General features: G+C 38.7%; 1 protein-coding gene across 2 annotated transcripts in view; it reads left to right on the forward strand.

The window, feature by feature from the left end:
• mark4b (MAP/microtubule affinity-regulating kinase 4b) overlaps window positions 1-26,134 on the forward strand; it is a 43,424-nt gene that overhangs the window by 2,387 nt on the left and 14,903 nt on the right. For both annotated transcript variants that reach the window (XM_053507072.1, XM_053507071.1), the window contains exons 2-5: window positions 10,585-10,782; window positions 12,274-12,327; window positions 22,817-22,865; window positions 23,942-24,007. In XM_053507072.1, coding sequence (XP_053363047.1) covers window positions 10,585-10,782; window positions 12,274-12,327; window positions 22,817-22,865; window positions 23,942-24,007 — 367 coding nt within the window. The remainder of the gene's footprint in view (window positions 1-10,584; window positions 10,783-12,273; window positions 12,328-22,816; window positions 22,866-23,941; window positions 24,008-26,134) is intronic.

Raw genomic sequence — 26,134 nt, forward strand, 5'->3', positions numbered from 1 at the left:
GTCAAACTGGATCTGGTGTGGGTGCAGGTTTTCATTCCAACCAAGCAGAAGCTAACCCTGACTCCTAGTTGTTGTTGTTTTTTGTTGTTGTTTTGTTGTTTGGTTTCAGTAGGCCCTCAGCTGTTCCAACAGTTGGAATGAACGCCTGCACCCACACTCTTGATCCAGTTTGACACCCCTCACCTACAGGAATGAACTGATATCATGAACTGAATGAATAATTTTTCACATTATTTGTGTTTTAATTATCAGCTGATGCTTGATGTTGACCTGATGCTGGCAAGACGAGCCAAGTCCTGCAAATCTGTGTCATGTCTGTCCTTACAACGTACATTCATGATGCCAGTAGCTCAGGATCAATTCAGTCAAGCATTTCAGTCCAGAGTGGTGGCCACAGTGTTAACACCCTTTATAGGTACACTCACTATCCTCTCGTAAACCCGAATTCAATCAATCGTATGACAGCAGTGCAATACATAAAAAGCATGCAGATACTGTTCAAGACCTTCAGTTAATCGTTACATCACACATCAGAATAGGGAAGAAAACTGATCTCAGGGAACTTGACCACAGCGTGGTTAGCAGTGGCAGGTTTGTGTTTTGAAAAAACTGCTGATCTTCCGGGATTTATACACGCAAAGACCTCTGGAGAGCACACACAATGGTGTGAAAAGCAGAAAACATCCAGTGACAAACATATATGTGCAGTTTGGTCATGACTGAGGTTAGAGGAGAATGTAATGATTGGGTTCAACTAGCAGGAAGGCCCACGGTAACACAAATAGCCACAGCTATGGTGAGCAGAAGAGGATGTCGGAAACTACAACCTGTCGAATTTAGACGAGAATAGCGTACGACCTCGAAAGACCACATCTGATCAGCCAAGAACATGAATTTGAAGCTGCAGTGGGCACTGGGTTAGCAAAACTAAAACGTTAAAGAAGGAAAAAGATTAAGCTACATTTTTCTGTTTGGCTGGTTGAATAATTGCATAAATAAACAGGCATATAGATGTTTCTAATGAAGTCAGTAGTGAGTGCACATAGATATATTATTGGGAACTTTCAGGGTGCAAACTATACCTATAGGGTTGCATTGTTAAGGACGGGTATGTAAGTGTCCTAACTAAAAGTCCAAAAGGGAGATATTGTACTTTTTAAGGTATATATTAATTGTACTTGGAATACCAATGTATGTCGTTACACAGTATGTCTCTCTTTACACTTTTTATATCCCTTTTGCCTTAGAATTATGGTTTAAAAACCTTTGATAAAATCTATTTGGATCAGAATTTGGATGTGTGGTTTTTGTGTTATGAAGAGCTTGGTTGTAGGAAAATGGCGCTGCACAAATAATCGCATTTAAAAATCTAAATATGGATTATTGCAATTATTTAATCCCAAAAGGCTGGAATTTATTACAGGTTATATACACACGATCAGGAGTTCGTGTAGAGCTTGTCGATAATTTAAATATCTGTTGATTGTTTGAAGTGCTTTTAAGATGATAGATACACAGTCCTCTGCGTTTAATCTGAAGTTTAGGCTCCAGCTCTTCAATAAGCGTCTCACTGTAACAAGCACTGTTAATCGTTGAACCTTTTTCCCAATACTGGCCCTTCAGAATCCCAGAAAACTGTAAGCGTTAATTTTCCAGCTGATAGTTGACTTTTGAACTTTTTCTCGGTCAGCGATTAAGGATGTGGCCAATCCATACTCTGCCGTTGACTCTCAGACTCGTAGTGATAAATCCGTGTCTCGTCACCAGTAATGATTCTCTTTAAGAAACTTTCACCTTCCTTAGAGCATCAGTCCAAATTATGTTTGCAGATATCCGAACACTTCTGTTCAGATATCTCCTCCGTGAGTTATTTTGACATCGGGTACACCGTCAAACAAAAAACGGCACTCTGCTCTTCTTCTGTGCAAATCACAAGTGGGGCGTCCATTTTTGCTCGTGCCACAGTTACAAATGAATTGATGTAACATGTTCACACCTGCACAGCAGTGACCGGGGGAGACAGGAACCTTGAACGGAAAGCGCTGCTAATCAGGACAGTGCGGCCAACAATTAGTTTTAATATTACCGGAGTGCGCATAATTTTTGACTCCCTCAGAAATATCGGCAGATATGAAAAAATTTGTGCCGTTGTTTGGAGTTAGCCTGACTACAAAATGGTACATTTTAATAATCACGTATTGTACCTGATGTCGCAATGGCGATACAGTATTTGTCCGAATAATGGCAGTGATCGGAGCGTCTAAAGAAAAGATCGAGGATGTCAGTCTCAGTATGCAGTGCTGTGGTTGGAGTGTAACACCTCCCTACTTCAGAAGCAGTTATTTTCTTAAATGCATTATTTAGCTACAGTAACCAGTTTATTTGGATGACGTAATGCTTCGTAAACATAAAACCCTACCGTTTCTGTCCTCACCCCAACAACTTTGCTCCCATATATTATTAAGAGCTTTTAAAGGTGCAATACAAATAGGGCAAGAGGGAATGTCACTATAAAATCTTTTGTTAAATAGCAATAAAATAGCACTCGTGTATTCGGCTGGAACTGAAGCGCCATCAGATGTAGAGGTAGTTTGTTTATAATTTATTTAAGTGTACTTCGAACTCTAACAGCAGCAGTAAATTAACCAGAACGGCCAAATGCATAAAAGGTCCCAGCATGCGCGATAATAGCCTGAGCCCTCGCTGGAGATTGCGCTGGGAGTGACCTGCAGCTGAGACAGAGGAATTAAATAAGTGCATTAGCAAACACACCAGGAAGTGCGTCATTGCAGGGGAACCAACCTGACAGATTGCGCAATGTTTTTACCTGACCACAGAGGGGAAAAAAAAAAACGAGCGAACCTACACAGGCCGTGTCAGCCAGGTGACGGTCGAATTGGCTTTCATGAGTAGATCAAGAAGAAGAGTGTGACGCAGCAACTACAAGCTCATGGCTAACAACGGCATCCATTTTAAGTGCTTGCTTAAAAATACTTTTTAAGTCTGGCATTAGTCACGGTTCGTGATAATCTGTTAAAGCTTAGTTTAGACTAGTTGTGTTCTTGGCCAATCGATCGTATCTGTGTTAAAAAGAAGTCAGTTAGCGGTTGTGAAACGCCACTTCTCGTTACTGTATATGTGGCATTATGGCAATAGGAAGCCTTTCGAACATTTGAACCTTTTCGTGGTTGTAATTAAAGAGATATGTACCATATGATGCCCACTGCGTCCAACGAGTGCAGTCTCAAGCAGCTCTTATCCACAAGATTTGAATTGTAAATAGGTATAGCACACAATGGAGTGTTGGCAATTCCCAAAGAAATCAACTGCTGGATATAAAATATGTTTCCTGTATTTCCTGACTTACAACGTTTTTAATGAACAATAAAACGTCTCTGTATATATTCACTATACACAGGACAGTTAAAGTGTTGTGAATAAGCAGTGGTGTCATGACCGGCACCGAGTCCGAAGTTTGTGTGTGTGTGTGTGTGTGTACAGTTAGAGGTCCCAGATGTCTGTTGGGATTTATCCTGACCTAGTTTTCCAACTTAACAGCAAACAGGGAATTTGAGCCTCAGGGTGTTGAGGCTGGACATGAAGTGTCCACTCAGGGTTCCTTGTGTTCAGAAAAAAAAAGAAAAGCCAGACAACCAGCCATTAGCTGCATACCTCCGCTAATCTAAGCCAGAGTTCAGACTGAAAAATCCATAGACGTGTTTCTTGAAACCTAGTGCATGTGAGCGAGCGAACCTTGTTCTATCAATACGAGGTGTCGTGAAATCCATGATAAAATGTACACATTTCAGACTTTAGGTGTGTGTGTGTGTTTGTGTTTGTTGTTTTGACTAAAAGTCTTCACTGTGAGGATGTCGTATTAAAATAATGAGCAACTCATCACTTTATTACCCCCGAGTCGAAGGTCATCACTGAGTTGAATCAAGACAAAACTCATTACCTATAACTATTATTACTGTATCAACATTATTGAACATGATTTCAAATATCGAATACACTTAATATATATAATAATTTATTACCTATAATAATTTATTGTTTATTATGCATTATAAAACAGCACTGTTGAATACTTAATGATGATGATGAATTTTCTATAAGTCAATCACAGGTTCCTATTGATGCTTTTATTCTAATACATTAAAGCTTAGGCGATTAACAAGGACTAATATAGCAGACATGGTAGAAAAACAATTTAAAAAATGTTAGAATTTACATGAGGAAAGGTTTATTTCACATTTTAGAAAGAGTCTCTAGTGCCATCTGGGCTGTTTCTTGCACAACATTAAACATGAATACACGGCTGCGTTCACATGACTAGCCACATTTCTCAAGTCCAATATTTATATTCTTTTATAGATCAGATTTGCATGTCATGATGGTTCACATTCATAATTACAAGTGGCTTTTATCTGACGCCGATGTGGACGCATCTGTCCACTGAAATGCACTTTGTTCGTGCTATCCAGGTTACAACGTACGTGTGTGTGTGTGTATATATATATATATATATGTGTGTGTGTGTATATGTATATATGTGTGATTTTAGAAAAAAAATAAGCTTGGGATATTGTTCTGGAGGATTGCAAGCAGTTCGCCAGCTGTATTTGTTGCGGACTAGAAGAAGGAACGAAGCCAGACGTCTCACTTTAGCTGTTTTAGCAGCTATTGCTATCACTGCTATGAAATCCCCGTGCTGCAGCGCTGACTGACATCAGAGAGGCCATGCATAATTTTAGTTGTCGACCCCACGCATGGTCAGAGGGAAAATGTTACATGACTCCTGATCCGCCCGTTCTCATTTAAGTCACATGACCGCATGTCGGATGTGTATCCGATCCATGACGTGACAAAGGATGCAATCTGACAAATATCAGATTGGTGCGTTCAGACAGCTTAAAAATCAGATCTGTGTCAAATTAGGTACAAATAAAAAAAAATATTGAGTCACTTCAGCCTTCAAGTAATGTGAACATAGCCTATGTAAATAAAACTATTTTTAAGGAAATAAACCTTATTCAGCTTCGGCAAATTGCCGTGCTGTAGGTGGAATAAAACACTTTAGGGCATGCTGTAACAGGAAAATGAATGTTGTATTTTTATTTATAAAATCATTTCCTGTTATATTTTATTCCTTATCTCATCTGTCATATGAATTATATTTCATCAATTATTTGTGCTGTGAAGAATTTAATAGTAGAATTTAATAGTAAATTTAATACTTTTTTTGATCTGGCCATGAAAATAATTTTAGAATATTCTTCATTTTTTTAATAATTTTATATTTTTATGATATTCTACATTTAGTGTAACTGTTTTTTCCTGAATCAGTTTTCAAAAGAGAAATTATTTGCTTTAAGGTGAAACCTTTTTTGGTTTACGTGCCTCCTGTCTGCATTAGTAGAGTTAGCACGTTCTCCCTGTGCTCTGTGGGGTACTCCGGTTTCACTGCAAAGTCCAAAGATAGGTACGTACGCAGATTGACGTTGACTGGGTGTGGGAAAGTTTGTGCACCAGTGCCCTGTGATTGTTTGGCACCTGATTCAGGTTGTCCCCAGTCTTGTGATTTGAGCCAACTGGGATGGCCTTGAGACCACTGCTACCATACACAGTGTAAGTGATATGGAAAAAATTAGAAATGATCAAGTTTTGATTTTAACAATGTTTATAAATCGTATCCACATGGCAATCATCCAAATTCATCCAAACAATTGTACATTATATACTGTTTTATCTTTATCCATGGATGGATGGATGGAAATTATTCGGTTATGAATCCCAATTCTTTTCTATTGTGTTCGCACTTTATTTTTATAATAGAGATGAACCGGTCGATGGCCATTGACCAAAATTGGCTGGTTTTCAGCTTAATTGGCCGTGACCTGTGATCGCCCGATCAGCCTTCGATATAAACAATTCTGCACAGAGCGAAGAAGCTTCCAAAAGAAACTTTTACTTCGTAACATTTTATTATGATATTGTATCGGGAGGTAACTGTATTTATATACTGTATATTTGTGAATATAGAAGAATAAAAACTCTGTGAAGAAGAGCTTTTTGCCCTAGTGTGCCTTCTGACACACCTTGTATATCTGTAATTCTCATATATTTAACACAACACAGGAGTGATTTGCCCTACAGCAATCCTGCATTGAGCTGATTTCCAAAACATGTCAAAGTTGCAGTTACTGCAGTTCGTATCGACTTGCTGCGACAGCAACAAGCCCAACGAACCAGCTTTATCTGACCATGCACGTGTGATACGTTGTTGTTGTTATTTCCGGTATGCAAATCAACTATCATCAAACCATAAACGTTTGAGTAGATCCCAAAGAAAGCTGACTGTTAACAGCCTGATTTACTGCTTATTTGTGTTAAGGGATTGCATCGTGATTTCGTTTGCTGTGCTGATTGTGAGGCTATTGACAGCTGATGCTGGTGGCGTCCCTTTGTGTATTAGGAGAGCGGCGATGGGGGTGAGGGGGGATGGGTCCTCCGTGCACTCTACACTTACCAGATGGGTCTCAGCTGGGGCTTTTTGTTTAGCTCTGTGATCACATGCCAAGGTGAGACTTTCTAAGCCATCTGAACGCTCCCTGTTCAGAGGGTTAGTCAGTCAGAGCCGCGTATTTCTTGTGCAAGAGATTTTCGGGAATTAACCGGTTATGCATGGGGACGTTTTAGTCGTATATATCAGGAGTTAGGGTTGTGTCGGTTTTTTTTTTTATCAGCTTTTAGCAGATTGTAAGATGGCGTTTCTGAAAGTGGGGTCTGTTCAGCATGAAATGATTGTGTTCTGTCAGTGCAAAGGTCAGGAAGTAAGCTCCAGTAAATAAGCAACTTATCATTGTACTCATTTGAATACTAATCATGAAACATGATCTGTACCGGCGCAGTCTGTGCAATTATTTTTTATAACTGATCAAAAGAAAAAAATGACAATCACAGATGAAACGGATAGAAATTTGTATAAATAAAAAAACAGTGCTAAAATTATTATACACAAAACAAAGAGCTTGTGTAGCCATGTGCATGAAACATTAGCGAACACCCGAGACGAATTGTCTTCATGGACGCTACTATCTCTAGACGCTAACATTTCTGACGGTGTTTTTAACATGACATCCTGCTTTAGCCTTGCTCGTGGGTGTTGTCAAGTCATCACTTTTAGAGAAATGAAGTGAGAAGAGTTAAAAATGAGGAAGTGCCCTGTGCAAATTTTAACATGTAACACCAGCACGAAAAAAAAAGAAAAAGTAATAAAAACAGGACATGAAATGGAGAGAGAAGGAATGAAGTGGTCGAGAAGCAGGATGTTGGATGAGTAAAACCCTGACCCCTCTTGACACCCTCGTGGGTCCTCCCGCACAGGATGATGCTCAAAGCCGAGGTCTATTGTCCAACGTCGGGGCGTGGACTGGAGCACCAGTGGACTACAGTCAGGCTTCATTTGTGGCGAGGAAAGATTGATGTGGTTTGGAACACGATGATGTTCAAGCGAAAGACCAACAGAGAGGCTGAAAGCAAATTGTTACTGTCATGTTTAAAGCGGATGTTTAAGTGGCTTTTACAGACCAATTATCTTGGAAAGATTAAGGATGAATGTTTCGGACATGGAGAATAAAGACGCACTACATAAGGGTTACGGTCACGTCACGTCTGCTCCACCTAGTACGCCTTTTGTTCGGACATAATCGGCGGACTGCTTTTACATTTAAACATGTGCATTCTCTTGTTTGTATTCTACACCGAGCTGAGAACTGGTTGTTGGTTTTTCTGGTTGTTCCTCCTCGCTATGTGGACGGGACAATTCCCAGAGCAATCTTTCAGAGTACAATGGGGGTTGAGATGGGGAATCGAAACGCACCGTCATCTTGTCGGCCTGTCAAGGTGTGGCTGTGGGTGTGGAAATCCTTTTCCCCCCTCCTCCCAATACAGTACTGCCTTTCTACAAATGGAGCCATTCTCGCAGTCGATTATCCTCAATCCCCCCATCTTATCCAACCCCCGACCCATGTCCCACCCCCCCACCCCCTTCCATTAAGTCTACCCCAATGCATGCTCCTGAATAAATTAGTATGAGAGAATCGATGTGCTCTTCTTCAAACGGAAAATAATAGGGGTATGTCGGTGGGAAGGACACTCAATAAAACGTATTACTGAGTAGGAATGAAAAATATACCAGTGTAGATGAGAAGGTAGAGTTGGTTTATGAAACATGTTTTAACCTGTGAAAGCATGTACAGCTGTAAGGGCTTGGCTTCCTGTTTTAATAGTGGATGAGTACAGGGCTGCTGGAGATCCATAACCTGGAAGCAGGAAGTCCAACTGGGTCAGGGACCAGGACTAACAGGAGATGATGGCGTTCAATCCATTTTCACGATAATTTGAGTCGGAATTGGAGTTATAGACAGATATTCATGGCTGCGAGCCCTCAGTCATTTGTGTAACTTGTAGTTCGTTCTTTGTATGTTGAAGCATGGTGCTGAGTGAACGCAAATCAAATTATGCACTTATTAGGGTAAAAAAAATATATTATAATATATATAGCTCAAAAGTTTGGGATCGCTTTCTGACTCCATGGTCGTTCATTATTTTTAATCTGTCCTACATTGTAAAACAATGCTGAAGGCGTCCAAAATATGCAATAATCTCTTTTAAACAGTTAATGTTGAGATGCATCGGCTGCTTATGATCTGTAAAGCCTTCATAACGGCTCTAATCCGAGATGCTGTTTGCTAATTGGTAACTCTTAATGAACCTCTCAAAAGAAATTTGCCAGTGATCCCAAACTTTTGAGCGGTAGTGTATGTTCTGTGTCAGTGCTGGCAATAACATTTATTTTAATTAACTTTTAGAACTGACAAATCCATAATTTTTCATCATACTCTCCTCGCTTTTCAGTACACTTTGTCCCATCTGTCGAGAAGCTTTCGTATTTATTTTATTAAGGAATGTTTTAGGCTAATCTGCGAGCCGCGAATGCACCGCTGTCTTCATTTCTTCATCAGAAGTGAACCTTTGTCCTTGAGGGCTGCGTTCAGGGGACTAACCGGCGTCACTCTTCTATTCCGCAGAATATTTTCACGTGTACGCTTAACGTTGTCATCGGACGTAGACGGGCATCCAGCTCCGCCTTGATAGATAACTTCTCAAGTGAAGCATAGCACCGTAGTTAAAAATGAACTGATGTAACATGCTCGCACCTGCACAGCAGTGACTACGGAAACGGTAGGCGAAGAAGGTCGGTACTGATGAGCTTTAATGTAAACATCACTTGAGAACTTGCCATGTAAGATAAAGCCACAGTTAAAGGTTTGTTTAAGTGATAATACCGTACATGGGAACTAAATGCAGGTTTCCGTTTTGTGAGTGGGAAAGCCAAGAAAAATTTAATCGCGCAAAAACTTCTGATTGGTCCAGGGAACCGTTCGAGCCGTACTAAGCCCTCCCCAAGTTTGCATGAATTTGCGAGAATGCACTCTGGCCTTGTCGCTCACCCTTTAGCTGTAAAGATGGAACATCTGTGTTGCACGTGTACATGTGTATGAAAATCAGTTGTTGTCTGTCGCTTTGTTAATTACTGTTCTGAAAAGGCTTTTTATTGCAGGAATTGATGACCCATATGTAAGGCAAAATAAGCCTGGGATGTATTCCAGTATTAAAGCAATATTTATAGCTGTTTTTCAGATCATGGGACCCTTTAAGGAGGGTCAATGAGGGGACATTTGTATAAAATAACCACAAACTACATGCAACATGACAATATCACAAAATTGATGGCCATAAAAAATATTTAAAATAAATGCCTATTGTCAACACTGAGATAAATCTTCTTATGTGACCACATTATTGAAAAATCTGATTGTCTTGTTTAAGCCGCGGCCAATGCAAAAATGAGCAAATGGACGAGATTTTTGTACACACACTTGTGTCTAAAAGTGTTAATTTAGTTTTGCATAATAGGTACCCTTTAAACTCTTACTAATTACTGTGTGTTATTATTCCATATTAATTTTCTTTTCATATTTTTATCAAGATGTCAGTAATTCTGGTGATACCTAAGATAAATGATCTGTAGTTAATACAGTATACTATGTTTTATAACATATAATGCTTATCAGGCTGTGACAAAGTAAAATCATGCGTCACCCCGCGGCATATTTACTTGCATGTTCTCACGAGCCGGCCTGCAGAGGTTGAACATGGTGGAAAGAATGCTGCAGCGTCACTTAGCATCAAAGTGCAGAATCAGTTTAATGGCGTAGCACATTCCAGAGTAGATGAGATCTTAAATGGCACAAAGATGCTCCAGTGAAGCTCACACCCCAGGCTTATCAGAGACTCGCTACATGCAGATCATTTTCACGCTATGGAAAGTGCTGGTCAAATCTCTAACGTTCTCATGTCTCGGTGTAATAAAATATTGTTTATAAATCCAATCACAGAGTGTATTGCAGAACTTTTTACTTCCTGCTCAACTCCATGCGGCTAATAAAAATACCACTGGGCTAGAGTCCAAAGAAACAGTTTTGTGATTATATTGTTTTTGCTTCTTCTGCGTAGCATGCGTCACTCTCTGCCAGCCGCTCGGACAAGGGCTCGGCCTGGTCGAATCGCTCGCTGGGAGCTCGCTGTCGTAACTCCATCGCCTCCATCTCGGACGAACATCCTCACATCGGCAACTACCGACTGCTCAAAACCATCGGCAAGGGCAACTTCGCAAAAGTGAAGCTGGCACGCCACATTCTGACCGGCAGAGAGGTAACGTACTGGATTATGTTTGTGTGTGTTCAGACACCTGGATCATTTAACTTATTTATAAATTAAATTAAATTTAAAGATGGAAATACTTAAAAGCACACCTTAACCAAGGTGTAGTAATAACAAAAATAAAAACAAAAAAAAAAGTAACTCGCATAACGCACACACATAATGACAAAGAGGGAGAAAATGGATTTTTAACCTCTAATGAGACTTATGCTTTACACGCACGCATACACGTGTTATAAGAAACAGTACATGCGCGCTGTACACACACGCCTTCAAACACAAAATAAAATATGTTTAACCACACACACACACGTGGTCACAGTGTTATAGCAAACAGTACACGCGTGCACGGATGTTGATTATACCAGTTGGAGACGGGCACTAAGACCCAGCAGGGGAGACAATTACCTACAATTCCGCAGCGCAAAAGAAAGAAAAAAACATTGGCTCAGTTGTGATCACGTAACGCTCCGCATCAAAACAAGAAGCCCATGCGTGATACATGATACTCGGTACTCGTAAACCAAGACTTGTTTATTTTTCAAGTCAAAATTTATTAAAAACCACGTTACTCGCAATCCGAGGTTTGACTGTATATTTTACGTATCGCGCATGTTCCTCATGCTTGACAACATACACAAAACTCTACAGCAACTAAAAGAGTTTACTAAGCTCTTACACTAGCACGGATCGTCATGACATCACTTTTAAGCAGTAAGGCTGCTAATTTATTAAGGGCATCACAGTGATTCCTTATCTACATACAGATAATAAAGATGTTTGCTTTACCGCAGTAAGGAAGATAACATTACTCACAAGTAGATAAATACTGTACCTACATAGTGTCATGCTGACATTACTTGATTGCAGCCTTAAACACTTGGCTTTGATTTAATACCTTTGCTGGTTTATAACCAGTGTATTACATTATAAACACCTGTAAGGATGGTGCTGAGGCTCCAAGCTTTGTCAGAAAAAAAAATCATGATAAGAGATGCATTAAATGCTCAGTAAATAATCATGGTTAAAAAAAAAAAACTTTCAATAGAATTCACAGCTATGTTCAGTAGTGAATGTAAGAGCATGAAGCGATGCACTCATTAAATTAAATCACACCATAGTGTCCACTGTACAAACCTCTGGAGGCAGGGTTATGATCTGGGGTTGCTCCAGTGGCTCAGGTCTAGGCAATGTTACCTGTGGCAATAAAATAAACTTAGCTGATGACCTGATTGTACTGAATGACCAGGTTTACACATACATATTCAATATTCCGGGATTTCGTATCGTAAACATGTAGTTCTGAGAGCACAAGGAATCATTTTCACACAAAAGAGACATTTAAGGTTTGCATTGGTATGCAGTGTGTTTACTCGCTGCAGCTTTTACAGCAGCATATGTGACCTTTTTATATGCAAGGCAGATGTAAATTAGACTGTCATGCTCTTCAAGTCACTTATGACCTTTATATGTTATTTTCAGGTCGCAATAAAGATAATCGACAAAACTCAACTCAACCCAACCAGCCTACAGAAGGTGAGTCTTAGTTTGCATTGTTAATCACATCAGTTTGCATGAAATCTGGACAAATCCAGTCTTTTGTGTTAACTTTCTTTAAAGCGAAATACAAAAAAAAAAAAGAATCAATGACTAAATGTCAGTATGGATAAGATGAGCGTACAGTTAAGGATAAGCAAATGTGTTTTTTTTGTGTGTGCAAATTTTCTTTGAGTCTACTTCAGTAGTGCAGTGAAAAGTCCAACAGTTGATGGATTTGCATAATAGGTGTGAGGCTTCCGTCGATATGTTTCAATAGAAGATTGGCACAAGTGGAAATTTAAGGCACGTTAAGATATTCATGTTTAAAGCTTAGGCAGAGCAGCGACTAAATTATGTGATACAAATACACAATACACGACTTCAAATACACGAGTTCAACATTTAACTTCAAATTAAATTCAACAAAAAAGAGACATTTTACTGAGCGGCAGGTACAGTATCTCTATCCTCTGAATTAATTATTATTTCTAAACCAATTTATAGTAAAAGAGTGTACCACCCCACTCACTCATCGTCTATACCGCTTTATCCTGTATTCAGGGTCGCGGGGGGCCTGGAGCCTATTCCAGGAGACTTGGGGCACAAGGCAGGGTACACCCTATCCATGATGGGGCACACACACAATCACACATTCATTCACACACTACGGGCAATTTGGAAACAACAATTAGCCTAATCTGCATGTCTTTGGAATGTGGGAGAAAACCGGAGTACCCGGAGGAAACCCACCAAGCAGACCGGAATCGCAAAGCGATAACCACTACACCACCGTACCGCCTATTGTACCATCTGTAGTATTAAGAAAAAACTGTGAAATTTTTCCACTTTGATACCTCCAGAGTCTCATAACGTAACTTGACCATGAGCGCGTGTTGATCAGCTGCGAGCCCGCAGGTGCGCAGGGCTTCTAGCTTGGGTGATTTTTAAGACTAATTAGTGCACGTGTCTTTTGAGACTGTTGTATGTATGTATATGAGTGGGTTTGAGAGTAATTCGCTCACAGAGTTTGGCGAAAAAGGAATATTGGATGCTTTTAAATGTGTGCAATTTTTGATGATGAATATTGTTTCATGTTGCGTCACTTGGAATCTTCTGTGCACGGTACAGAATTGCCATTCAAACTGGAAACCAGAGAGTTGTGGTCACTGGCTGAGCTGGTTCATCTATATGACGAATGTATAAATAATTTAAAAAAAAATCAATTTAATCATCAAACCATAAGAAAAATCACGAATTATAAACAAATAATTTTTTTCCCCTCATCCATATCTCATATACATTTTATATATACACACCATAGTGGGTGTATATATATATATATATATATATATATCCACACACCACAGTTTTTACAGTTCTGTATTTTATACCTCGCAGTTTACAATTTCATTTTGTACATTCTGTAAATCCTGTGCAATTTATATATTTCTATTTTTATTTGGTAACTTTTGTTTATTATTATAATGTATTGAAATTTTGTCTTTAGTTTAATTGTACTTTCCAGTGCAATTTTTTTTACTGTAGTAAATTCTTTCTATTTTTAGCTCACAGTCAGTCTGCACTGCACTCTAACTGTGTATGGTTGTGTACCATACAAATCAAATCTAATTTAAATTTCATTTCATATAACCTTCCTCGTGCATGATTTCTACTTTTGATTGTTGTTACCAAGGTAACCTGTTGTCATGACATAAACGCATATCATATGTGAGATATTTTTTCAAGGGGAAAAAAAAATGTCATGTTGACTAGGGAGATTTTGATTGCTTGTATATTAAAGGCGTGTGTGTGATGTGGTTCTGACACTGTTCTGGTGCAGGGTGGAGCTTGGGTGGTGGTGGTGGCGGTGTGTGAGCTCTTCTGCAGAGATGTATAGTCCTGTGCGCTGCAGCAATGCTGATCAGCACTATATTGCTCGGTCAGAGAGCACCAGATCGCGAATGCTCTACTCCCTTTTCCTTCAGCTAGTCAGCCCTCTCACTTCCTCTTATTTATCTTGTCTTTCTTTTTATATTTATACCTCTTTACCTGCTTGCTCCCCATTTTATAATCAAAATATCATCTTTATTCGTGCAAAGTTGTCTTTTTGTAGTTTTCGTGGCTTTTTTAGCTCAACCGTATATTCTGCTGAAGCAAAAAAGTTGCAAAACACTTTGGTTCTATGTTAAACACCGCCGTCATTACGGAAAAATTCTATTGTAACTCGGTGCATCGTGCAACAAAAAAAAAACGTCATCACTTCTGTCTTAGGTTTTAATAATAGGGGGGTGTGACAGGTAGATAACTATTAACTTCTCAGAGGAATAAAATGAATAAATTAAAATGACATTAGCACCAAAATTCCCAAACACATACCAAATACAATTTTAGGATGAACTTTTTCTTTAATGCTTATATCCTGTCCTTCCATAGCCATGGATTAACTTAATACCTCAATACAACCTTAATGTGTGTAAAAACCCAATATTATCTTTACATCAATTCATTTTGTTTTCCGTTTCTGACGATCTCTCATTATTAGCACATCTTATAACTTTCAGACTGATTGAGATCTCACTATTGTAAGAATTCAAACCTGTTCAGTTTAACCCAAACTGCAAACACAAAGGGTTAATGCTTGTTTCTTTTCATCCTTTTCCACTGGCTCTTTCCCTCTATCAATTTCTAACTCTCCATCAATCGGTTATTTGCTCTCTTTTTTTTTTTGTTTTGTTACACTCCACTCACATGCAATCCAACCCCTGCCGCAGAGAAAGTGCTGCTTCAGTAAAAGTATTGAATGACTAATTAAGAGAGGGCAGTAAGTTCATTCATCTCTAAAGAGCTGCAGTATTATGGCTACCAATAAAAGTATACTGTCTCTTTTGCCCAGGTCTAAATACCAGTCCTAAAGCAAGTATAGTAGGCTATTCGTGTCTTTATTTTCATGAACAGTCACTCCTCAACACGGGCTACTTAACTAATGACTGTTTTTTTTGTTTTTTTAATGATCCAGGATGGATAACCAGTTTTAAACACTAATGCATAATAAATAAATTGAAGTGCCTTAGTAAGCCTTTTGCGTTGAGGATTTATACATGTGCCATCCCTTACCCACATGGCCAAAGCATTAGATAATTCTCCTCGCTGTGTATCACTCAATGTGTATCGATTAAGACTGAGCCCCATTCAACTGATCTGGCAGTGGAATACTGTGTAATCTGAGCAGAGACTCAACCACAGGGCTGAATGTGAACCATCAGTCTTATTCTCCCCCCTTTCACTTCTAGGCCTTTCATCCAATTTAGGTGCAAGACCCAATCAGCTAAACCGCAGTCTTTTTCTCAGTAGTCAGATTTCTGCAAAGTGTTAGAAGACAAGAACGACATTGGGAATAACTCTGTTTTTTGAACCAAGGGAGTGCTACTTAAATATACAGTAACGATGTGTGGGGGGAGCTTTAGGAGGCCACTAGGGTGAAGGGCAATGGGGGTTGGGTATCCCTCATTCAAGTTCCTGTAGCCAGGAGCTACATTCCAGACAGGCAAACAATGGGGGTATCCGAACCCAGAGGGGGGTGGGGACCTCCAAGGGCCTGTGACATAGGAACAAGATACTGAGAAACCAAGCTACCATGGAAGACAGTCAGACTCATCACATCAAGTCTGGTGATATTAATTAGAGTATGTGAACATGATGATGATTATAAATACTGGACACAATGGTACATCGGCATATGAATTTAAACCGTTCCGGAGGTAATTTCTTAAGGCGAAAATTCGTATTGAGAAACGCATTTTTCCATAGAAAATAATGTAAATACAGATAATCTGTTCCAGCTACCCAAAAATATTACTAATTTCCAACTCTGTAATCTTTTTTTTACATATAAAAACAAGCTAAATATTTAGAAAAGACATGTAAATTAAGTCAAATATGAAATAAATAGTCATTAAATCTTGCTTAACCTTAACTTATGATTCCTTTTGGCAGCGGATGCTTTAAAAACAAAAATGAAAGTGGCACCCTTTTCTTCTTGCTAGTATTCTTGGCGCTACGCCTTCGCTAAATCTTGCACAAATTGCAAAAAAAAATCACAAAATAAAAAAAAGATTACTTTGCTTGGATTTACACTGTTACTGTAACAAGTTTTGTACGGCTATCATACATACACACAATTTAGCCAACGTTCGGTTCGGCTGCCGAAACTGTTCATATGGTGAAAATGCGTCGGATGGCGAATCAAATTTCTTGCAAAATTTCGGTTCTTGAAGCGAAAATTCCTAACACGGAGTGTTTGTATACTGGACTTGCTCCTGCTTAAGATCCTCTTAATTTTATAGTTTCTAATTTCTAGTCAAGGGTAATCCTTTTGATCAATACCAGATTCCTAAAATACAAAGCCCAGGCGCAGATGTTATTACAAGATGAAGGCGTTGTTTTTATTGCATTTATGAGACTTTACTTCATGTTTTTCTCTAAGGTAAAAATGTACGACTATTTCAAAAATACATGTAATGTTTTACATTAAGTTTAAATGCAGATATACACATTTATCCTGTTATCCAATCAAGTGGGAGCAGCACAGTGCATTAAATCAAATACAGGTCAAAAGCTTGAGTTAATGTTCACATTAAGCATTAGAATAGGAGAAAAGGTTCACCACAGCATGATTGTGGGTGCCAGAAAGGCTGGTTAGAGGGTTTTGGAAAGCGTTGCTTCAAACAGGCCAACACCACCCATCAATACAAAGCTTCCAACAGATGGGCTCCAACAACAGACGATCATATCAGGTTCACTCCCTATCAGAACGTCAATCTGTAGTGTCTACAGTGGGCACAGGCTGATCCAATACTGGAAAAACTTGTTCAACTGGCCAGTTTCACTGCTGTTTCATATGAAAATTAACTGACGTTTGACTTAAATGACTTGAAGAATAAATCCCTGTGTTTGAACTTTGTACCGCTGTTACATGATTGGTTAAAATGAATGTGTGCACAGGTGTCCTTCATAAAGTGGCAGCACAATTAGTTTCTCATTTAATATCATGATGTCCTGTAAATAAACTGCTACATCATCAAATTAGATTTTTATTTTCCAGTTTAAATCGTTAACTATAAATTGGTTATTAACTACTAATTTTGTATGATTAAAAGTTCCGTCATGGAGCACAATGATATTTATGAAAATATTTTTTAAATAATTTTTGAACAGACATCAATTTTCAGACCACAGTCTCCACTACAGTAGGTGGCGATATTCCCCCTTTCAACGTTAATTACTTTTTAGTCAGACTAACATGACATCGTGTAAACGAGTCTATATGGCCAAATATATGTGGACACCTCTTCTACACACTCATATGTGGTTCTCCTTCGGACTGCTGCCACAAAATTGGAAGCACACAACCGTACGGAATGTCTTGGCATGCTATAGAGTTACAGATTCCTTTCACCAGAACTGAAGAACACAAACATGGTCCAGCACATTGGAAGACATTAAAACATTGACTGTACACCAGATCCCACAGCTACACTCCAAAAACTAGTGGAATGTCTACCCAGAAATGTGGAAGTTATTATAACAGTAAAAGGAAGACAAAATCTGGATAGGATGTTCAGCAAGCACATATGAGTGTTATGGTGTTATGAGTGTTATGGTATCAGGTTGCCACCAAAATTTGCCCGAGCTCATTAGACCTCATTTATGGCCGTCCAGTCTAATCACAACCCGCCGAAGAAAGTCATTGCTGGCCATGAATAGAAAGGCACCAGGACACCCAGTGCACCACAGCCCAGGCCCAGAAAACAATAGGTCCAAGCCCACCAATCTGGCCTCCAAGTTCCCCAATTGCCAGTCCAGTCGAGCACCCATCAGATTTACCAGACAAACAAGTCTGATCCACGAGCATCTTCTGAACCCACAGCATCCAAAATCTTGCTGCCAGATCCTACAGCACTCCCGTAGAGGTCTTTTGGAGTCGTGCTCCAAACAATACTTGGCTTAATGTTGTAATGTTATGGCTGATCAGTGTATAATCTGTATTTGTGTAGTTACAGTATTCTTAGTTTAATATTATTGAATTCATATGTTGGTTATTTGTATTGTGTTATCCATTTGATTTTACAATAAAATTCAAATGCAGGCACGTTTATTGTACCTGTATGTTCAGTGCTGATACATGACTGGGTATATGCATTATGGGAATCACCGGGATCACCCGATACAATATTATCTCGATACCTGAGTGTTGATTCAATTTGTATTCATTATGATTTTATAAATATCCTGATTTTATTCAGGTTTTTTAGATTTTGTTAAAGCTCCTACAACACAGGATGCTGTGCTGCCTGTGTGTGTGAATAGTTTAGAGCGCGCCACCTGTAGGATTATACCGGAATGGCACCGTTTTACAATCTCAAAAGTAAACAAACCAAGAAAAGTAAACATAAAAATTGTTTTTATATATATATATATATATATATATATATATATATATATATATATATGAGAGAGAGATAGATTTTGGAGTCAGCATGGCGATACCTGAATTGCTAGACTCCCCCCTCCTAATTATTATACCAATGTTTAAGTTTAATAAAGTGTTTATTATGTAGTTGCCATTATTCGTGTGGAAATACATACTTAACAGCTACACATCATAGACTCCCCTTTGAGAACCATAGCTGTAGGGTGAACCCATAAACACATCGTCTGGGGGATCACCTTCTGCATCATATTGACTTTACAGACCAGAAAATTTATGCGTGTTTGCATCCTCTGGTGTAAACATAGTCATTTATCACAACTCAGGACACGTTTTTTTTTTTGGTACATTAACGTGTACTGAAATGTGCAGCATTTAATAACGTTTAATAACTACAGAGGTGCTGGGGGAACAAAAATTCAGCTTTGCCCTTGAGTAGTCTTTAAGATAAGGAAAAATCCGTACAACTTTATAAGCTGCTTTGTTTAAATCCTTAATGTTACAGGAAGGTGAAAGGAGAAAGACACAACAAGGCATTCAGCTTAAGGCTTGATTAGTAATGTCTCAGTGTTTGGTTGGTGTGATTGTCAGTCAAAGAGAAAGAGATAAAAGTAGAATCTCTGTCCTCCTCTGCCCTAATTTAGTGAAGCATAATGAGATAGGGAGAGTGTGGAACAGAAAGGGAGAGCGACAACAGACAGACATGGGGTTGGCCGTAATCTTGGGTCACCATGGTAACCATGACGTGTGGCTAGTGTCTGGAAAATGAACCAGGAAGTCCTGTTTTTTGAGACAGCAAAAGAGGAAGGCTGTGCAAAGAGAAAAAGAAAGAAAGGGTGAGAGGAGGTGTAACCTAGCAGACTTATTATCTTACAGCTGATGAGCTCTGCAATCGAATTATAGCCGGCATTTGTAGATGACGTGGCTGTAAGCAAGTGTAGAGAAAGCGTTCATCAAGCATCACGGGGACACACAGTCGTGTCGCCCCGAGCTCACATGTCAAATAACAGACATTTTTGTTCTGTTGTCATGATTGCATCCTGTGCGAATGCCTCTGTAAGCTCTGCGTATGCTGGAGATCCTTTCAACATCACGTGTCTCTCTGTTATGTGTGAGGGTGTGAGTGAGACAGAAGTGAGACAAGCAGATGAGTGAGTTTTTTAAAGACTTTCACATAAATGTGTGATGTGAAATCAAGCTTATGAAGCCACTGAGTATAGAAACAAAATGGAATGTTTCAGGTGAAATCGTTTCACATTTCAAGACATTTTTTTTTTGTTTTTTTTTTTTAATGCTGTCAAGTTCCTACTTGATGTCGCAACAGTTTCTCACTGCCATTCGTCAAACTGGGCGTCCGGCTCGAAAGACAGTGTTGATCAACAACAAGCAGCATAAGTGCTGTGGTTAAAAAAAAAATTCTAAAACATTTCTACACATGTGCAAAAATTATACATTCACCACCTGTACGCCCTGGAATTCTGCTGCCCGGAGGGTGTTGATTAATTCCAGCTCTCAGTTTTCCAGCTCTGTAATTTCACCACTGTAATTCAATTCACAGGCACTAATATGTTACCGCATCTATTATGTCGGCTCATTCACTGAGACTTGTATGGATGATTCCTCTCGGTTGCTCATGAGCTGCGTTCTTAATAATTTAAGAGCTAGAGAGGAAAAAAAAAAAAAAAGACAAGCCACTTTTCATATATGAGCTGCTATAATGTAAGTGGAGACAGGACCGTAGATATTACACAGACATTCCGTAGCATAATAATAATAATAATAATAATCACCCCACCCTGCCATGAATAATTTTTCTACAAGAGTACACCTGTCATGTTTTATTTCCTGTTTTCGATTTCCAATTAAGAAACAATCAATTCATACAATAGAAGCCATTAAGTAAATAAATTCAACACAACTTAATTGCACGTTTTACTCAGGAGTAGTATTTCTCGTCTTTCAAGCTTCTTTTGTGTTCAAGTGTTATTTTGAGCGCTTTTTAACAGTATAATGGAAGGATGATCACAATCTTTTATCTCCGTGAGATGTAAATAAGGAACAGACCTGCTCGGATACCGGTTCTGTCGGGTTAAAAATGTGTTGGCATAAGAATCCGGGAAAAGAGATATACAGTATACAGTATGTGATCCGAGCAGGATTTCATTCATCAAGTGCAGTAGAGAAATGTTTCATCATGGATGCAGTAATGTAATCCAGGACTGGACTTTGTGCCTAGAAAAGCATTTATTTGACATTTTGAGAGATGGTGAAGTGATAAATCAGCACTCTTTACAATCTTTACAAAAATTCATAAGGGTTTTTGTTTCGTTTTTGTCTTTGTGCATTCACTAAGTCTTAAGTCATGTAAGTTCATGAGTTGTTCCACTTTTTTTTTTTTTTTCCCTTTCCTCCCGGGTCTGTGCAAGGCATGGTGAAAGCCCTAATGACGTCCTAATGCTGACTTGCTGAATATTGCATATTGGAAAAAAACTTCCAGCATTTCTCAACCTAATATGTTGTCTCACCTGTAGATGTAATTCGTAAAGGCCAAAATTGCAACGTATGGTATTTATTTGTACCAACAAAATAAGGGACAGATATTCTGTTTGCTATCTAAACCAATTACTATGGACGTTTACAGGCATTAGTTGGACAATAAATAAACCTTTTATGTAAAATTCAATAATTTTTTTTTTCTCAACATTATTTACAATTATTTGTTCCTTTCACGTTCCCTCTGTCTCGCTCCCTGGGTGACTTTGTGTGTTTGGAAAGAATGAACACCAACAATAACAAATGGCCTTTCAGCTATCAGCACATTCTTTTTAGTCTCTCTTGCTTTCACTCTCTTTTTCATTTCTCTGTCTCTTTCTCTCTCTCTCTCTGTCTCTCTCAACCCGCTTGTTTTGACCATTGTTCTGGACAGAGGGTTGCTGGGAGAGGAGCTTAGCCACCTCGGTCCTGCCCTATTACCTCCAGACTCACAAACCATGTGATCAGTCAAGTCAATCTCACGTTAAGTCAATGGTTATTACTATTCCAGCCGTATACCACATACAGGGGGATATAATTGATCAGTTTTCATGTCCGTGAAGTGCTCGCCCTATCATCCAGAGATCGCGGGTTCGATTCCTGGGTGATACTGTAACTCTCGCAGCCGGAGGTCTAGAGAGAGCTGATTGGCCGAGCTCTCTCAAAGGGTAGGGATGAGAGGTACTTAGTGCTCCCATTAAATCAGGGCTCTACAGCCAATTAGGGGCGTCTGTGAGCTCACGCAAGCGAAGGGAGCGGATAGCACTGTCCTCTGAGTGTTACTCCGCCCCTAACGGTGCATGAGCGAGTAGTTCGAAAAGATGCGGTTGGATGGCGTCACGTGGTTCGGAGGAAACATGTGATAGTCTTCGGCCCTACTGAATGATAGTAGTAGCCTAACCAAAAATAAAAGAGTACATTTTAATTATTATTTTTTTGTTTACAGTTAAATAATGTTAATGTAAGCAATATCACATAAGAGGGTGTGCTGTTGTGCTGAATATCAGCGGCACTGAGCCTCGTAGGCGAACATATTCATAGCCGATAACGCTCAGATCAGATGTGTTTTCTTCCTAAAGTGCGTCTGTGACTGGTTTTGAATGTGGGTTTTGGCAGGTAGCTGTTCTCTTCTCATTCCAGCACTGCAGACCGTATCAACCTACTTTCACACATGCTGCAACCGACAGTATGACTATAATATGAAAAGTATATGTCTTTATTCTAACGGTCACCTGATCGCTGAAGTAATATAATACTGCATATTGCTGCCATAATTAAATTCGAGGTTTTAGGTTCTGTGTGTGTGTGTGTGTGTGTATGTATGTGTATATATATAATATATACAAACACACATAATTATTATTATTATTATTATTTTGGGCTGCTCTGTTTTATATAATTTCTGTTTTTATCTATGACTTCTGTGACTATCTTGTTTCAATCTGAAAATTTTTTTCTTTCCTACAGCTTTATCGAGAGGTACGGATTATGAAGAGTCTCAACCACCCAAACATAGGTGAGTCTTTTCACCCCAGCGTATCCACTCTGAAACCCCCCCTCCTCGTTTCATCCTCTGCGCTGTCACTCTGGCCTTGAGCTTAGGAGCCTGCAGTGATTTATTGCCTTAACAACAGCTGAAATACTGCGTACGTGAGGCAGAGTACACAAGTATGCGAGATCTGGACCGTCTCCTTTGTCTCACGTCCGACCCTTCTTAAAATAAACCGTTCGTTAAAGCTGTTTTATTCTCGCAGCCCAGCATGTGTGTTCTATACAGTATGTTTAGTGTATGTGGTTTTCTCTTGTGCAGATTCCTACATAAACACACACATGCATTTAAAGACTCATCAGTTTGTTGAGTTTAAAAAAAAAAACACAATTTGAAAATTTATGCTAGATTGCACATAAGTCTCGCAGTTATTTTAGCCTGATTGGATCGCCCTTTTAATTGAATGGATTTAATCAAAACCTCAATAATTTAAAAACAAGGGGGTATATAAAGAATGTCAAATGGTATCATTATACACATTTGTACGTATTTGTGCCAATTTGCATAATAAGTCGATTTAATTATTAGGTTATGGTAATAAAGTAGGTCTGTATAATATATTTTACAGTTTGAGAGAACCCTTACAAGAATATAAGCAGCCATAAATCCTGTTTAATCGTTAATGTGATATTTCATTTAGTAACTGTTCAGCTGTAATTATAACCATTAGTACGATACTCACACTTTGTGCTATGTAAAGCATGCAAGTCCATAATGGTGAATGTCTGAATAACACACTGGACTAAGCCTGTTTGGCGTAGGCGTTGTAATTCACCCCATTCAGCACACTGCGCTATGAGGTGAGCTGTACTGTTACGGTACAGTAGGATTATCTCTTTATGAATGGTGTCCATACTTTATGAATGAAGTGGATCAAAGCATACCTGATTACAGGAAAAACCTGACTAACTTCTTAATAAATTCTCTGTTCCTGATGAATAGTCTAGTATCAGACAACGAACGATGAGACCTGCTTTTCTGAACTGGTTCTAAATCACTTTTTAATTTATGGTTGTGTTTGTTTGTTTGTTTTCCCCCTATAGTTCAGCTCTTTGAAGTGATCGAAACGGAGAAGTCGTTGTACCTTATAATGGAGTACGCCAGCGGTGGTAAGATGCACTTGAATCACTTGAAATGAGAACGCAGGATCAGGTTGTATCATTGCCTTCTCTTTACAGATACCTTCCCTGCGTAAATAGAACCCGTGCTGTTTTGAATGAACAGGTTCATTTAAGGTTGTACAATTAATGGAAATGTAATTAATGATCCCACTTAACCTTAACCACACTTAAGGACTTTAGTCCTTAATTAACTTAATAAAATTCACAGCCATGGTGAGCATGATCAACCTTTGAAAGGGTGATCATTATCAATCTCTAGCTACTACTATACACAGATCAACTACAACAGGTGAATTGAATAACATTATCAGTTGTGTACCAGTAAGCTGGTAGCTGGTAAGGATCATGGGCACCCAAGGCTCGTTTGTCCCAGTGGGGACCAAAGGCCAGCTCGTCTGCTTTGGCATAGAGAAATGCCAATGTAGCACGAATTGCTGGGGAAAAAAACAATTATTACTAGCTATGCTGGAAATGCATCAGAATTGTATTGGGCCCAGTAGACATCGAGTTCAAGATTCTGTGACAAACTGGCCCGACCCATGGAGACCACGCTTCGCAACCCATAACACCCAAAGGATCCGCCGTTAACATCCCAGTGCCAGATACAACAGCGGACCACTTCATCTTGTGAAGTCATTCCCCGCAGGGCCAGAGCTGCCCCGGTGGCACAAGGGGGACCTACTCTTAATGTTTTGTGTTTTAATGTTATAGCTGATTGGTGTATAGTGTCAATTATCAGCTCCACTTTTAAATATAGAACCCCTTTAATATTCTCTGTAGTATTACCTTTTGTTTTCTATACTACAGAGCATAACTCTGTCTATGCTGCATTCATTCTGGACTTGTAAAAACACTATACTGAGCATCACCACTTAAAAAACAAAGCTGATGCTGTTTGATGTTTCTCTTTCATCTGTTGAAATGTTGCCATCTCTTTCTGTTTGTCTCTTTCTGTCTCTGTTTCTCTGATTGTCTCATCACTCCCTCCATGTTGATCCCATTCTGAAACAGCTGTTTCATGAATGTTATAAATATTGATTATTTCAGTATTGAGTAAACTAATTATATAACTATTATATTAATGGTAACTATATTGCATTTACTTTCCAAAAATAAAATATCCATCAGGTCCCATATTTGTACAGTACATCTACTGTTAACTGCTGCATAGCATAGTGTTGTCATAGTGTTAAAGTTGTAAAAAGAAAAAAATCCTCCACAGATCTGATTTCCTCTCTTTCAGTGATTCTTCCCACCAGATTTTTCTACATAGAAAAAAAAAAAAAACTTGCTCTCACATGTCCATGTGCATACAGAATAAATTCAGCGTCCCATTATTCTCATTGTGTACCACCTCCAGCTGTGTCATATACGAGATCAAACATGTACTTAGACTACATTGTCCCATCCCTCCTGGCAGAGATACACGTAACAATAGACATGTGCGTCATATCAATCAAGCCCTGAGCTCTGCTCTTATTTAGCACGTCAAAGGGTGTTAAGGTGTATTAAACAATCTTAACTTTGCTTTAATCCATACACAATGAGGTCCAGCAGTTTTAGACTGATACCGATACTTGTATGTTCTGTTATTTGTTTATTATGTTTTTTAATGATATATTATCAGTTAGAATGGAAAAAAAATCTTCAATGGAAATCATACATTCGCTTAAATTTAAGTAAGATCATAGAAATAGTGTAAAATCATGAATATTGAATACTCAACATATTGAGCATTTAAATGGAAGAAGATATTCAAAGAAGAATGCCTCAATGCGTTACTACTGTATATACTATACAATATGCAAGAATTGTATTTAAAGATAGTTTAACAAGTATATGATACATAATTATAATGAAAATTTATATAAAATCCAAATTCAGTGTATTTCCCAATTATATTATAAAATAAAAAAAAACATAAGGTATAATTAAAGTACGTTGGCTTCTGTTTAATCTTTGAATAAATAAAATGTACATATAGAAGTAATGTTCTGGATAATTCAAGTACAAGTAAAGGCATTGTATTTTTTATAGATTATCTACACTGTATATACTTTTTTCTATTAAAATTCTAATTTTATTTGTCACATACACAGTCATACGATATTCAGT

Source organism: Clarias gariepinus, chromosome 11 (genome assembly GCF_024256425.1).
Source record: "Clarias gariepinus isolate MV-2021 ecotype Netherlands chromosome 11, CGAR_prim_01v2, whole genome shotgun sequence".
NCBI lineage: Eukaryota > Metazoa > Chordata > Actinopteri > Siluriformes > Clariidae > Clarias > Clarias gariepinus.